The following is a 16,568-nucleotide window of genomic DNA, read 5'->3' as shown; positions in this document are numbered from 1 at the left end:
AGGGTGTGGACCACTTTGATTAACAGTCGTACCCACAACTCTCAGCCTGTGTTTGTGGTGCTGGGGCCTTTGGAAGCTTTCTTAATTGAATTAATATAGTGCGCTTTGAAGTAGAGAGCATCCAAATAGTATGTGCTCGAATCTTGCACCAATTAGCAGGTACTGCCAGCAGCAAAATATGGTCATCTCTACCTTAAAAAAAAAAAACCCACGGCATTGTTAAAACACACACTTATCCAGTCCTTTGATGAAGTCATCATGGCTACATCCATCTTTTAGACATAATCTATAGTAGAGGGGCTAAAAATATTAGATTCATGCCTTTGTTGTGAAATCTCAGACAGTGACTGCCAAAACCGTTTTCACCATGCCAGCTAATATCAGAATTATACCAGACAAGAGCCATTTTCAAGCAGTCTTTGTGAAAAGCAGCCCATGCAGAAAGCAAACAGCATTACTTTTCTTCATTGATCCAATCTTCAACACCTACAGTAAAACAAATGTTGCCTAAATCAAAACAAAAAGCTTGAAGAGCAACCACTGAGTGGCTTAATCAATCACTTGTTGTATTGTTTGGAGTTTTAAATCATATGTGCTGCCAGAGAGAAATATCTTGTCTTGGGACATCAAAAACACATCCAAACTGTTTATCCTCTGAGGAACGTGAAGAATTAATTAACTCAGTAAATTTCACATCAGCCAGAAAATTTGATTTTTGGCTTCTACTATTGTTCCCAGTATTTGTGGACATGTGGTCATTATACCTTGAGATGCTTGTCCATGGCCTATGGGGAACCTAAACTTGATTATACCAATTACCAAAATCATAATAAACAACCCCCTGGAGACATTTCATTTCCAACCCAAATTTCCTAGAGATTTTACATGTAGTTGTTGAGAAAGTTCATTGTGCACCAAATTCTTAAACTAGCGAACTAAATGATGACTTCTACGATTTCTACGCTAAGCAGAAGCACCAAATGTGAAACAGTTCTTATAGATACTTCTTGCGTTGACTCTTTTTATTGGTTTGAAAGATTTTAGTTAACTTAGTGCACCTGTGTTTAAGAATTATCTTACATTTTTATTACTAAAAGACTTCAGGTACAATCTAATTTATTATGTACTGCTGGTATGATGTGCAAATTGCTAAATAAGGTACTTCTTTCCTCTGGGCGCTCCTCAGATAAGTTGGCTTTGTGCAACACAGGTTAGACGTTCAGCTGAAAAGATTTCCATATCTGGAGCCTTTTATTTCACTCTCCATACTGTGACAATGTTTACACAGTAAAGGTTTCATAAAACAAAGCTGCCGTCACCACATTTTTCAACGGATGCTTCACAGGACGTTGTTTTCTTTGGCTAATGCGCTCTTGGAATTGTAACCCTCTTATCTTTCTGAAATAAGATTTAAAATGTGCAACACTGGTTTCATCAGGTTCATAAGACATTTTCCCACATTGTTGTGGGAGATGTGAAATGTTTTATTTGCTGCTGAAGATGTGGTGTACAGAGGTTTTAGAGGAGCTTTTTTTGGTTATTTTGTCGAGGTTAAAAGGTTAGCAGGCTCTGAGGTTTTCGCCTGAAAGAAATTCCTATAACAATAAATAAATTGTTAAAGGAATGACCAAAATTGTACGTCTCACAACTGTATCTTTTTTACACTGCAGTGTAAGGACTTCAAAGACTGGTGGATCTTAAAAGTAACCTAGTGAATCGGGTTTTTTGGTTTGAGTTTTATAGTTTAGGGATTTTTTGTTTGCAATTCAACTTAGCTTCCAGAGAGATTATCCCTCTTTCAGTTTAGTTTTCATTGTTTTGAAAGACTTTAGCTTTAGTTTTACTCTTATATGTTACAGCGTGAGTTTTAGTTTAGGTTGGAGTATACGCTACATGGAAAAAAGCATTGGCCATCTACACATTACGCCTACAGAAGCTGCTTGACAATGGAAACCCATGCCTTGAAGGTCCCTGCACACAGTTTTATGCTGATGTTAATACCAGTGTAGGATAGGATCTCTGCAATTACAGTGTTACCAAAGTCTTTTATTCCCTGTATGCTTCAGCACTCAGTCACTCTGTAACTCTATGTGGTCTGTCACTTCACTTACACAATATATTACAGTACCACACTCAGATTTCATGAACTCTGTAGACCAGTGGTTCCCAAACTTTTTTTGCTAGGCCCCCCTTGGTTTTACAATAAAAATGTTCGCGCCCCCTCACCTTTCAAACTCCATTGTGGTTTATTTCACACCTCAACCATTTAGTAAACAATTAAGCAGATACAAGTAAACTGCAATAAATTAGAGGTAGTAATAAAATACATTACTAACTCTTACAATACGTCCACACCTACATGGGTATTTTTAAAAACGCAGCTGTTTGGGTCTTTCGTCCACACGTAAACGGCGTTTCGAATCACTGAAAACTGAGATTTTTTAAAACTAATTTTTTGCGTTTACATGTGGACGAGGAATACAGAGTTCATCACGCAACGTCAAAGGTATGTGCCTTTTTTCACGTCACGCTGTGCGCCACGTTATTGTTTACATGAGATGAATTGCAGAATGGCAGATAGAGACAAAATACTGTTAATCTGACTATCTGCAGGTTTTATATACACATGCAGTTACTGTTCCTCCAGACTGCATGGCTAGGTCACTGAATGTATACACCTGCAGCAATGGGACTGAAAAGACCTGAATTCAGAGATTAATAGGTGCTGTAATTTTGTCCATGTAGTGTAGTTTTCAGCGGCACAATTTAAGTGTCTGAAAACATGGATTACATTAAAAATGACCGACTCACAGTAATGTAAAGGTCACAGTTGCAATAAAGATAATCACTAAAGCCTCCTCAGGATGGTTTTCTTGTTTTGACTAAATTGACCGAGACTAAAACTCAAGTCATTGTCTATACATACATTTAATTTTAATTAGCTATCTTAAGAACACAGTACTGTTTTACTTAGTTTTTATTATTTCAGTTTAAAAAATAAAAAGTTTAGCTTTAATTAGGCAAAAAAGACCTTGGGTTATAGCAAAGAGTTGCTTAAGAACACATCCAGCAGATACGAACCAACATTAAACAGCACTGAATAACAATATCAACTCCAAGGAAAATACTTCCATATTTAGCTGCTAAATTCTTCACTAACTGTGTCTGCTTGCTGTTTGGGTCAAAGCAGGTAAAGTGCAATGGGTTTATATGAGATTTTTTGCTGTCTGTTGCTGGAAACTATGCTGATTAGAGCAATTAGACTAATGTTCTAGTGTTTTTATGTCCTTGTTACTCTGTGTCATTTCCCTCCCTAAACTCATTAGAGTTAATTTTACCAATGAATATTTTATTTGTGCTTTGCTGGCTCCGTTTCTGAAGATCACATGCAAGTTTGGATTGAGGCGATGAGGTTTTCTCTACTACAAAGACAAATTCAGGCTACCTGAGATTATAGCAGGGTAATATTTTATCAAGCTATAAAAGAGAGGGGAGTCTTTTATATCTGGGACCATGGAACTGCAGAGAGAAATTACAGCAGAAATATGCTCTTGGTTTTGTGGTAATTTAACCTTTAGCATTTTCTCCTGGTACAAAGGCTCTTGCTGGGGACTGGATAAAGTGTCCTCCCTTTTGTCTTTTCAGCCCTGAGTTCTTCTGCTTTCAATAGATGTCACGCTACAAATGAGCAGCTCTAGAGATTTTTCATGTGCATGTCCTAGAGTCTTAACCTGACAGATACCTTACACTTTCCCTTCTTTTGAAAAGTTTGAAAAGGAGGCGATGGGGACGCAATCTTACTTGACCTCCTTCTCCAGTGTGCCTTGAAAATACTGCAGAAAAGTGAGCTCATTTTCTGAGAAGGCCAAAGCCAACAGGCCTCTCAGAGCAATCTGAAGATCTATGTGTGCCAGGAGTAAAAATAACTGCAGACACACGGCGCTCCAATTTAAGGCATACTTAACGTCTTAGCTCAAAGTTTGCCGTGCCCTTGAAAAAAGTGGCTATCGGAAGAACCATCTAATGAAGTAAAGGTTGAAATAGCAAACTGGAAGCGTCTGAAAAATAAATAAGGTCAACTTCATCGACTTAAGTTTCACATTTCGTTGGCCCACTACGTTTTAGCAATAAACTTCTGCTTTCAGAGAACAATTAACGCATTTACAGTTTACGTCAGCGTATAATTCTTTCCATTTTTCAGGTACACATAGTAAAACACCCTATACATGCGAGAACATTAATCTGAATCCACCTAGACGTTCCGTGTAATTTCAGTCCTATGTTACCATTTTTCCAACTTAGCCTTTGTTCACTTTTGTTCCACAAACTAATCTTCTGCACTGTGGCAGAATATAATCGTGTGTGATTTCTTTCCTAGATGCAGATGAGGCCAAGAGAAAGTGATAGCACCCATGCCACAAGCTCTTCAGAGTGAAACCCTGCAGGTTCTGGCATATCAGCTGAACCATGAAGGACTATAAGGGTCCGTTATGATGTATGGGAATCATAAAGCCCTTTGTCATCCAACTCATGTAAGCTTTAGTGCATAAATCTCAATCTGTCATTTTAGAAGATTTCCCAGATGGTTTTTAGTAATTATTTGACACCACAAATAAGTCACACATGCCTGCAGGACTTAACCATCTATCCTGTGATATGTTTATACAAAATTTATACAAAAATGTACTTTTACTTTTTTCATCTCAGGCAACAAGCTCCGACTGCGAGCATAGAAGGACCACTACTTTCTATTTACATGCAGCAGCAAATCAAAAGGAAGTTTCTTAAAAGATAGGGGAATCCACTGGAAAATCAATGAGGTTGGGCTAAGGAAATTTCTATTGTTATTTATAAAGTTGCGACAATTCTGTGGCATCAAGTAATATTTTCTCTGGTTGAAAATACCATTGTACTAACAGCTAAAATTAATCTTTAGCAAAACAGTCTAAGGACCTTGGAAAGAAAAGTGTCTAGACTTCTTCAGATTTCTTGAAGACGTTTCATCTCTCATCCAAGAAGCTTCTTCAGCTCTAAGAGCAATTGGTAAAGAGTCCCAGATTTTAAGCCCTATGGGAGTGTCCCCCGAGAGGGTCATGGACCCCCTATTGATCCTCTACCACACACAAGCCAAGGTCTGAAGATCACAATCAACCAGGGTTTCAAGTGAACCCATTGTGAAGTCTAGCCCCACCCTATCATGTGATTTCCTGAGGTCAACAGGCCCAGGATGTGAGTGGACATTAAGGGGTCTGAGCAGGGATCTCAAAACTGGATTATAGATGGCAGACAGTTGGTGCCGTAAACCACCGCCTCTGTTCAAAGATGGCCGTTCACAGTGGACATAGATGGCTTCTTTCACTCGTCTTTCAAACCATATTTCTTCTCTGTCCAAAATGTGAACGTTGTGTATGAAGTACAAGGTGGAAAAACAAAGACCAAAACTGGAAGAGATAAACTGTGGTTAAACATCAATATTTAAACTGATGTGTACCCTCAGTCACCTTTGAAAGTGGGGTGAGGAGCCAGCCTTCACAGAAAAGAGCCAAATATGGTGAAAAAGGCACACAGTTACAGACGCTCTGTCCTGAAAGGAATTACAAAACAAACTACAAGAAAAAGAAAAGCTCAAATCCAGCTTGTTTTTCCACCTCCCACACTTGACCAATCAATGTGTGAAGTGGGTGTTACAGAAATGGTCGCACACAGACCTGTGTTTACAGCAAGACTTGACAGCCAAGTATTTCGTATTTTCCTTTTTGTAAACTGAAATCTTAGCTAAATACAGAATGTCAGGTTTCTTTTTATCGTGCATATAACTGCATCAAACCAGAAAGACCCAAAACAAGATGCCTCAAACAGCCCATTTGTTTGTTAAAGATACATCAGAGTATAGGTCCTACCCTCTGATAGGCCTGAGAGATGACATCATATGTAAATCCTTGAGGCATCTCGCTGGCTCTGTACTTGGCTCTCTCCAAAGAGTGGTCTAGGTAGCCCTCGGATGTGGTGGCGATTACTGTGGAAACAAGAGGTCGGATAGCTCCCGCTGCCTGTTTGGACAAAAGACAAAGCATTTAGGTTAACGTATTTGTGCTCAATAGTTCACAAGGACAGAATGTATAAGAGAAAAAAGAGAACAAGAAAAGCTCTGTAAACAATGAAGTCAGTCCCAAACTATCTTCAAAAGAACATGAAATAATTTCATGCTATAAAAGCAGTGTTATCTTGAGCTCTGGAATGTAATTTCACAGTTAGCATGCATATGTATGGAACATTTCTGCATACATATATACCTGACTGCCATAAAGCTCGCTGTAAAAACTATCACAGATGCTTCTAACAATTTTTAACTCATTCACTCCCATTGACGTCTATAGCCGTCAATGGCAGTGAATGAGTCAATGGGTTTAACTCATTCACTGCCAATGGCTGGCAGTGAATGAGTTAATAGTTTTTGAAGGGAGACTAGAGAAAAAACAAAAAGCCTTTTACGAGAAAGCATACTGGGAGCACACTGATACATATCTATCAACATATTCATGCAAAAATACACAGAAAAATTAAAATATCTAGACAGGAAAATCCTCAATAAGACAAGGATCACATTTGCTTCCAAACGCATAAGTAAGGCACAATTAAATCCAAATATTTAAGGTAAATGTCGTGAATAAGTACATTCACATGTACACATACTTAGACACACTCAAGGGAACCAAAAATATTCACACAAGGCAGTGTGCAATGAGCTGATGGTGCCACAAATCAGTCTGACCAAATACTGTGTGACTATACAGTTCTACAGAACAGAGAGAGGAACAGACAGAAACACTTAAAAGAGGAAAATCAGAGTTTTTCTAGCACATGCAGTTACCTTCCATCAAAGCAAAAGTCTATAGTGAGTTAATGTCAACGCTTTAGTATAACTTTTGCCCTTTATGATCAAAGTGTGACCTTTAAAACAATATTACTAAACATGTACATGAATCATGAAATATTACTATACAAGTAGTAAACTGGCCTTCACTTCAGATATTTTTTCATCAAATAATTCTGATTATTTTTCAGCCAAGAGTGAAAATTTCGAGGACAGAACATTTCCTTGATCACATGAGCTGGCAGCTTCACAGTAACAATAAATCCATCGTAACCAGAACAGCCAGAGTACGCACTACACACTCTGCACTTCCTCCCTTGGATATTTAAAATAATAACAACTTCTGCGATAATATTTTCATCTCTCTGTGGCAGATTGAAGACAGACTCCAGGAGTAGGCATTCAGCAAGCCTGTGTGGAAGAAACAAATGAAAGGAAAGCAAACATGTGTTTCTGCATGTTACACACGCTGTTAGAATCAAAATTAATCTGTTACGTTTTAGTAGAGACAGGCTTTCTATCATGAGCGTGGACACAGGCAGGATAATGAAGACCAGATCGCCCGCTGTGAATGCACGTCACATAGCACGCATGGACTCTCAGAAACACCACAAATGTTTGACCTGTGTAAAGGAGCGCTTGCTTTTTTCATAACCTGTGTGACCTCTCTCAGTTTGGGTTCTTCAATCATGACTCATAATGGAGCTAATCTGTGAGTTTCTTCATCAACGAGGCCGTGGCTTCGGCCTAAATGTTTTCTGCATGTTACCAGTGACATAAACACCACCGCCAAGAGCAATGGAGCTGTCGGTCTCATAAACAGTTTATGAGAAGATGGATTCATCTGGTTTTAAAGGGGTGAGTGAAAGGTGCAATCAAAAACACTTTGGTTTTTCTTTGACGGGAGAACTTGAACTTCTTGTATTTTAGTGTGTGGCTAACTTTCTTGTACTCCTCACAGAAAAATAAAACAGCAGGATGTCTGATGTGTTTACACCATGTGCTTTAATTGGCCTTCTCTGGTTTTCTGCTAAAGCACAAGAAAAAATGAAGTATGCACTAAAGTTGCAATTTCATTTAGGTACGCTTTCCAAGCGTGAGGAACGAGTGGCTTTCGTGGTTTTTCCTCTTTTTGCAGGAGGATTAAGATCTTTCTCTCTCCTGTGATGAAAACAGAGGTTTCCTGAATACGTACCAGATTTTTCATGATATGACAATTTCTGAGATTTAAATACACAACTATGCACCAGCAAAGTGAAACTTGCCGAAAGAAATCTGTGTGTTTTACCTTACTATAAAGATTATTTAATTTATTCTGACTTTATTCTGCCTTTTACTATATATATATATATATATATATATATATATATATATATATATAAATAATTTTTATTATACAACATTAATATTAACCATATTAACATTGCAGTAATGGACAGGATTACATTTGAGAAGGTTGGAAGTTGTTTGTTGTTTGTTGTGTGCTGGGATTTGTAATGAGTTATGGGATGTGTCGTTCCTTTACTGTTAAACATAAATATGTCTTTTTTAAGTCATAAGTCACCTTGCAGTTGTTTTTTGTTGTTGTTTTGGTTTAAGACTTAAAATTCATAGATTTATAAATTTTTTATGTTTCAGTGAAGAAAATCAATGGGAAATTCACCTCATTCATTGGGGAATTCAATTAATGGGAAATTCAGCTAGAGCCACTAATAGTCGTTCTTCTTCTAGGGCCCTGTGCTTCGTACGTCGCTTACTACATCCAAGATCAAATGAAACATCCAAGACCAAACCATCGCGCTAACTGTGAGCGCGCTAATCCGGTTCCCCCGAACACACCTGCTGTTGACGATTAGTACAGCTGGATGAAGTAATGTGCGATCACTGGGTGCCGTAAAAGGGGATACGCATCGATAGCAGAAACAGTGATCGGCAACCCTCTGATTGGTCGGCGAAAATGTCGAAGGAGTGCGCTCGGCTCGGTATTTTTCGGCAGCAGAGCAAGAACTCCTGAGTGAGGGATTTCAGGAGTTTCAGAGTTAAATCAGAACGCAAGGGAACACTGCAAAGGCTGCAAAAGCAAGGAGAGAGGGCTGGCAGAAAGTTGCTGACAAATTAAACTCGTAAGTAATTTAATAATAATAATAATAATATATTGGATTTATATAGCGCTTTTCAAGGCACCCAAAGCGCTTTACAATGCCACTATTCAGTCACTCTCACATTCACACACTGGTGGAGGCAGCTACAGGTGTAGCCACAGCTGCCCTGGGGCAGACTGACAGAAGCGAGGCTGCCATATCGCGCCATCGGCCCCTCTGGCCAACACCAGTAGGCGGTAGGGTAGATTTATTATATTACACTATATTATCCAATATTATATTACATTATATTATATTGTTATATTATATCCTCTTTCACATTAGAGCCACAACAGGACCCACTAGAACATGGGAACAAGTAAAAGTGAAATATAAGAATATTCTACAGAATGGTAATATTTATCACTTATATTGCTTTTAGTCTCTTGGAAAGAGACCCTGAAATAATCTGTTTGTTTGTTCATAACAGCAACCAAGAAAAGGGCAGAGCAAAAAAAGACAGGTGGTGGTCCTGCACCCCCTCGTCAACAAGTTGGTTAAGTAAATAATACCCTCACGGGGAAATCGATATCTCTCAATGAGCACACTGTCGCACTGAGCTAAAGGATCCTGTCTATCCCGCAACATACGCTGGATTCTGAGGACTCTCCTTATCAATCTTGCACCTTCCGCAATGGGTGGCTCGCGTAAACGGACAGGACATGGCTGCGACAGGCTTCCCAAATCCACCTTGGCTTTTATAGCCGTGGTCTCTCATCTTGATTACACGAAGTAATTTACAATTACTACTCTGAAATATGAATTACATCTGTAATAATCACATACATGTAATAGAATGTTAATAGTACATTTCCCTTTTTTAGGAAATGACCTGTATGTATCTGTGTGACATCAATAAAAGGATCAGGTGCTGCATTATCTTTAGTTACATTGATGTTATTTATTTATGGTGAAACAGTGGTGGAATATCGCTGTTGCTTTCGTATAAATGAAGCGGACATACCTGCGTGGCCGCGATCTAATCCTGTTTACATAAAGTGAACCTGCTCCCGAGCAGGTTTACGCTTACGGCTCTGTTGCTATGACAGCAAGTCCCGGATGAGCTTCGGGGAACCGAACGATCCAGGATCACGCGAAATCGTCAACAATCTAATCCAGCTAACTTACTTAGCGAGGTACGAAGAACAGGCCCTAGGTGTGTTGTTTACGACAACAGAGAACACGTTTGTAATGAAAATAACTGTGTATGCTCAGCAGACACTGGGTTTCACCGCAAACCCAGTGTCTGCTGAGCACATAGCAGACACACCAGTGGTGTCCAATCCTGCCTTCAACCTGCCATCGCTGTTAGATACACTCTGCTGTTTTGTATGCGTTTACAGTCATGTGGTACTTAACCTTCACATCTAATGACATCTGTCCTAATGATGCCACTATTATTCAAATCAAATCAAAATGTATTTCCATAGCACATAATAATACAACAAAGTTGACCAAAGTGCTTCACAGTCGGTCAGAGCAATAGCATAAGACAGAATACAAAAGAAACAGTTAAAAGGAGGGCAGGAAACAATATGACAATTGTTTGAAACAAAAACTAGCCACGAAATAACATACTAGTTTGAATCAAAAGCCCGACTAAAATAATACGTTTTAAGACGCAATTTAAAAGACTCGGAAGAACGAATATAAGGAGGGAGGTTATTTCAGAGTCTGGGAGCTATGACTGCAAAGGCCCGATCACCTCTGGACTTCAGACGAGACCTCGGTTGCGTCAGGAGCTTTTGATTGGAAGATCTAAGTGCCTTGTTAGGGATATACAAATGAAGGAGTTCGCATAGATAGCTGGGAGCCAAATTGTTTAAAATTTTAAAGGTAAGCAAAAGAATTTTGAAATTGATACGATAATCAACGGGGGGCCAATGTAGGTTGGCTAAAACTGGTGTGATGTGGGCAGAATTTCTAGTACCAGCTAAGAGACGCACAGCTGCGTTTTGAACTAACTGGAGCTGGTGAATAGAGGAAGATGGGAGGCCCGAGTAGAGAGAATTAGTAGTCTAATTTGGAAGTGATAAGAGCATGAATGAGCTTTTCAAGGTCCTTCAAAGGAAGTTATGGCTTTGCTTTAGATATCTGACGCAGCTGGTAGAAACTGCTTTTTACCACAGAGGAGATTTGTTTCTCGAGTTTAAAAGAGCTGTCCAACCTTACACTGCTATTAATGTAATGGCAGTGTAAGACTCAAAAGTGGTGGTGGCAGGACGGGTAGAGAAGATGGAAACACCATAGAAAAATGAGGAAGTTTTGTTTTAGAACCTAGCTTTAAGTAATGACTCCTTCCTAGTTGACGGTAGCACCTTCAGATATCCTGTTTTTGTCATTGTTTTTTTGACGTGATTTATGTTTGACTGATGTTTATTTTTAAATATAACATTGTTTATATGTTGGTTTTATGTATTATACTTTCCCAGTGGCTCTTGTTTGTGTTTAGCTGATTATTCAGGACGTGCAGTTTAGGTTTGTGGTTCTATGTTTGGGTTAGTATTTACTTTACTATTCTTAACAGTTGCTGTTTCCATTCTGTTCCTCCAGTCTTGTCTCTGTTTTCTTTTGCCTTTTAGTGTTCCACTGCCTTGCTGTTTCCATGTTTAGTTGTTTTATTTCCTGTTTTATTTTGATAGTGGTTTGTTTGTATCTTGTGTACATCTACTGTATTGTGTTTAACCTTCCCCCTGCTCGTTGTCTAGATTGCTTTCAGCTGTGTTTAGTTCCCCATCTGTTTCTCCTTCCCTCGTTACCTCTCATGTATATATTGTTACAGTCTTCCTGCCGAGCTGTGTGCTCCCTAGCTCTGTATTCTTTTCCCTATAGATAAGCGAGTCGAGTTAGGCCGAGTACCTTTCCTGTATACTTTGCCAGGTTTTCTCCTGCAGAGGCTCGGTGGTGGACAGAGTCATTCCACTGACTGATCTGTGCAGGGTTTGCATTATACCTCAAGTAAGCCTGAGCGTCATCTCTCTCTACCTCCTCGGAATGACACCTCCAGGTTTCCATTTGTTGTTTGCTTTGATGCCCAGACCACCTCACTTACACTTCACTTATCTATGCCTCCATGCCACGACTTATACCTCTGATTCCTCAGATGTCATGTTTATTATTTTTTACTTTTGTAAATTAAAGTATTACTGGCATCACAACCAATGTTGTCTTCCCTCTTTTTTACTGGCTATGAGCCAGCTTGTGTACATATTAACATTTGAAGATATTTTAAGAACAATCATTACAAGGCAGAAGCAAAAGAGGAACATACACACAGAGGATGATTACATGACCATGTAACAGATTACTCCAGGAAAGGTCAGATTTGAGGTGCTGGAAATAAGACAATCTAAGGATGAAAACTCTGTTCCAAACAACACACAAAATAAGCAGCAAATGTAACAACATGTTGGGTGGATTTCAGGTCAGGTTCCAATACGTGATTAATCTTTTAAATATTAATCATTTTAGTCACACTAACCCCTTGTTCCTTGGCAGCCATTGCTATCTTGCACAGAAAATCCTCCTCCACAAAAGGCCGAACAGCATCATGTATGATGACAACCTTCGGTCTGCCCACTGCTGGCCTCTCCTCCTCACCCAGAGCCAGGACTCCATTACATATCGACCTGTGACGCGTCGAGCCTCCTGGCACCGCACGAACCTTTCTGTGCTTAAACCGCTGGATGATGTCCGTCATCAGGTCCATGTTTTCTTTGGCAACAGCGACCACAATGCTTTGGATCCATGGCATACTGCAAGAAAAAGAAACATCAGCTCAGAAATGCCTGATTTGTAAACTGAGCCCTCAGATGGAGAATTGGGACTGCAAGTAGAGCAGGGTGATATGGCCAAAAATATTTATCACGATATATATTTGAAAATTTGCGATAACGATATAACCGACGATATAATTGATGCGAGACAAAATACAACTCCACAACATTACTAGCGCAAAAAGACAACCTTCCATTTATTTTCACTTAAACAAGAAGCTGGTTTTTATGTACATTAAAGCTTTATAAAAATGTAACAGTGCAAATGCAAATTCCTTGCTGAAAGTTTAACCAAAAGGCATTTCCAGTAGAAATGGGCTGACATATCCTGAGCATAACCACGTATAATATGGTTATATGGTTAAAAAGAGGTGCTTTGCAACATTAAACTGCAGTGTGCAGTACGCATTTTTCGGACCATAAGGTGCACGGGATTATAAGGCACATTAAGCGAAACAAAGCAGTCAGATAAATCAAACTTTATTAAACTCATTCTTCTTGCTTCCTCCACTTCTGTACCATTGATTCATTAATGTTGAATTCTCTGCAGCTGCTCTATTCCCATGTTGTTGCAGTATATTAATGACTAACCTCGTATTGTGGATGGATTATCTCAGTTGTTCTCCTGACTGAAGTTTGGTCCGTTTACAGCATCCTGCCATGCGATTGCATTTGTCTCTAACCAGGAAGAACCTTCACGTTAACTTTTATAAGTGGAAAAGTGTTAGTGTTCGTCCTCCAGCTTCACTGTTTATGTTATGCTAACATAGCTGTGTCGCTAGCGATCACGTAGCACATCATTATATACCAGCTAGCCCAACTTCAGTAACCCTACAAACGTCACTGCTGTTTAGTTTCCTGTCTTCATTTATGTTGGAAGTGATAGCAGAGCTGTACGTTTGATTTTTTTCAGAAATCTCTCAGTCAGAACATGCAATATCATGCTTAGGTAACTAGCGAAACTAGCGAGCTAACTTCCGCTAGCTTCCTGCTAACTTCTAACTCCGTTAAATGTAATAACTTTTGTTTTCATGGATGCCTGGAAGTTAAACTTTATAGTTACACCTGGTAAAGCAGCAATGCTGATCGTTTTATTAAAGATGAAAGAATTTAGAAAGTTTTTAACTCTAAGTGATGCTGCAGTGTTGTTTGACCTGAAGAATACTGAGTTTAGGACCCAGATTACTCCCAGATTTAAGAGCATCTTAGTCCGACAAATATGACAATAACAACGGCCGCTTGCATGTTCTGCAAAAAAATGTGCTTTGTTGTGTATCTGATGGACAAACACCAAACCAGTTCCACATCACGGAAGTTGCACCATTTTTACAAACCAATTCTGGTTCATCTGTTTCACTCAACAATCGGCCATGTGCGTATGAAAACAAAGGCACTGCGCATGCGCGTTTTACTCCCATTCTATCGCGATATTTCATTTTCCTATCGTTGCCTAACATTATACCGGTATTACCGTGAACGGTATAATATGGCCCAGCCCTAACTGCAAGTACTCAAATATTTAGTATTTTTTAGGCTGTGTAATGTGGAAAAAGTCAGGAAAGATTTGAAAAGTTCCCAAAACACTGGATGACATTTTCTGACCACTTAAACATGTATAATATAAATATGTATAATATTTATATGACAATTAACACGCTAAAAATGCTTGTTTAAATTTTATTTTAGCTTAAAGTACTCTTATTATTTAGTAAAACATATGCATTTGGGTAAAAAATAGTATAGTTGTTTCTCTTGCAAACAGTTTACATTAAATTCACATACTTGACTTAAATAGGAAAGTAGCCCCAAGAGACCGTTAGCTTAGCATGGAGAAGTGAAGTGGGGGGACTAGTGGATGTCCACTAGTTCAAAAATCTGCCAGCCAGCACCTTTGTTTTATAACTATAATGTATCATCTCATCTTTTATAGAAAATTAAAAGCTTTGGATCTTAATGTTAAACCAAGCTAATAAGGTACTACCTGCAGCTGTAGCTGATTGTAAAATGCATGAAAAACATGAACAAAATAAAAGTTCTGGGTTCAAATAAGCCACTTTTTACCAAGCAAACTGGCAGCCCCTGACCCCTGGCAGCCTCCCTGTAACCTCGAGGAGGGGCACACAGGCTGTGTCTTTTCTGCTTGTTAATTTTCTGACAGGCACATAAACTGACAACAAGCTAGGAGACACATCAGATTTCAAAAACCAGCTGTCTTGGTATTGTTGTAATGGAGGTCAAACAATGATCACAACACAGAGTAGCTCCATCTTTTCATCACTTTAGTTATTGAGCCAAAAATCTGTAGAAAATATGTTTGTTTGCTGAACAAAAATACCCTAATGCTTTGACAATCATAAATTGAGTAAAATAAAAAAATTGAGTGAGCAGATTTTACTCCTACAAAGGTTAATAAGTCACAAAAATGTCTCTGGTGTATCAGAATGAGGCACCAAATTGGACAAAGCATGTGAAAGGGTACAAACACTTAATGGACTGTTATAGGTTGAAAAAGAAAGGTAGAATTAACATGCTAGAAAAGCTGAAGGAGCATGACAGAGAAAAAGTTATCAATTGACCCCCTCTGCCAGTTGTGCAAAATTTAGCTAATCCCAATATGCATGCAAAGAAAAATCTTCTGGAACAAAAAAAAATATTATGCAACTTATTTCCAAGTAATTATTTTCCTCATACTGCATCAGTACATAGGGCTGTTCAATATAACGATATATATCGGATGACGACATAAAAACTTCTATTGTAAAAATAGAAGTTCTACAGTACACCTGATCTTAGGGTTCAGTCGCCTGCAAAGCATAACATGTATGTATGCCACATCTGCACATCAAATAGAGGACTGCGTAAAACAAGTGACCAGATTTAGATTTTTTCAGTACAGCTCCTTTTCAAATGGATAGGGATGACTGCTGTATTAGGGCTGAAAATGCATGAGTGGGAATGAGATATTTTTCTATTTTAAATTATTTTCATAACTAATGGAAGCCAGGAAATGTACTGAAAATAGAAATGATCCACAATTTTTGTGCATATGTCACAAAATAGGAGAATATGCCCACCATATTTGCTGAAGCCAAAGCAAATACTCAAATTGCCAAAGCTGTTTTCTTTTGAATTAGAAACCAGGATTCCCCCCAATTTCAGTATTTATATATATTTTTAATATGATTATTAATGAGCAATCAGATATTGACTGTACTGTGCACTGCGGGGGCCCAACGATTAAATATTGCCCATGGGCCACCCGAGCCACTAATCCGGCCATGGTGGTAGTAGCTGAGGCATTTTTCCTTCTGTTTCCGTGTCTCCCTAATAACTAACGGGGATTGAATCTTGTCGCCTCTCCTATCGTAGACGTTTCCTACCTCTCGAAAGCCTGAATAGTGTAGCTTATGAGCGGTCTGCCAAGAAACGTGCAGAACTGTTTTGGTGTCTGTAGTCCCGTTCTTTCTCCGGTGCCTCCGGCAGGAAGAACCACCGATACAGGGAAGTCCACGCAGCGTTCTGCCGAGTGGTGGTCGCTCTTCCCGGCCTCGCACATTGTGAAAATCCGGGGATGAGCGGGCCTGTGCGGTTCACAGTTATCACCCCGCGTGTTCATATTACTGACCTCAATATGTTTACAGATAGGGGTGTGAGGGGTTTCACTGTAGGTTACTTTCCAAAGCTATCCATTCCCTTCTGATGGGCGGGGTGGGTAAGATACCGAAAACGTGGATGGAAAAGAGGAAAAGGGGGAACCACCGCTGTGAAGCGGGCAGA

At 39.1% G+C, this 16,568-nt stretch overlaps 1 protein-coding gene across 2 annotated transcripts in view; it reads right to left on the bottom strand.

Moving 5' to 3' along the window:
• Positions 1-16,568, bottom strand: part of crppa (CDP-L-ribitol pyrophosphorylase A) — a 60,956-nt gene extending 44,388 nt beyond the window's left edge. For both annotated transcript variants that reach the window (XM_085472165.1, XM_085472166.1), the window contains exons 1-3: positions 16,172-16,568; positions 12,497-12,770; positions 5,901-6,050 (exon numbers count right to left, since the gene is read on the bottom strand). In XM_085472165.1, coding sequence (XP_085328291.1) covers positions 5,901-6,050; positions 12,497-12,770; positions 16,172-16,407 — 660 coding nt within the window. In that variant the 5' untranslated portion in view covers positions 16,408-16,568. The remainder of the gene's footprint in view (positions 1-5,900; positions 6,051-12,496; positions 12,771-16,171) is intronic.

The sequence above is a fragment of the Copadichromis virginalis genome, linkage group LG11, assembly GCF_057382275.1.
Source record: "Copadichromis virginalis isolate Kocher_CV1m ecotype Utaka linkage group LG11, C_Virginalis_male_GT1.1, whole genome shotgun sequence".
NCBI classification, from domain to species: domain Eukaryota; kingdom Metazoa; phylum Chordata; class Actinopteri; order Cichliformes; family Cichlidae; genus Copadichromis; species Copadichromis virginalis.
This window is presented reverse-complemented; position numbering and strand designations above follow the sequence as displayed.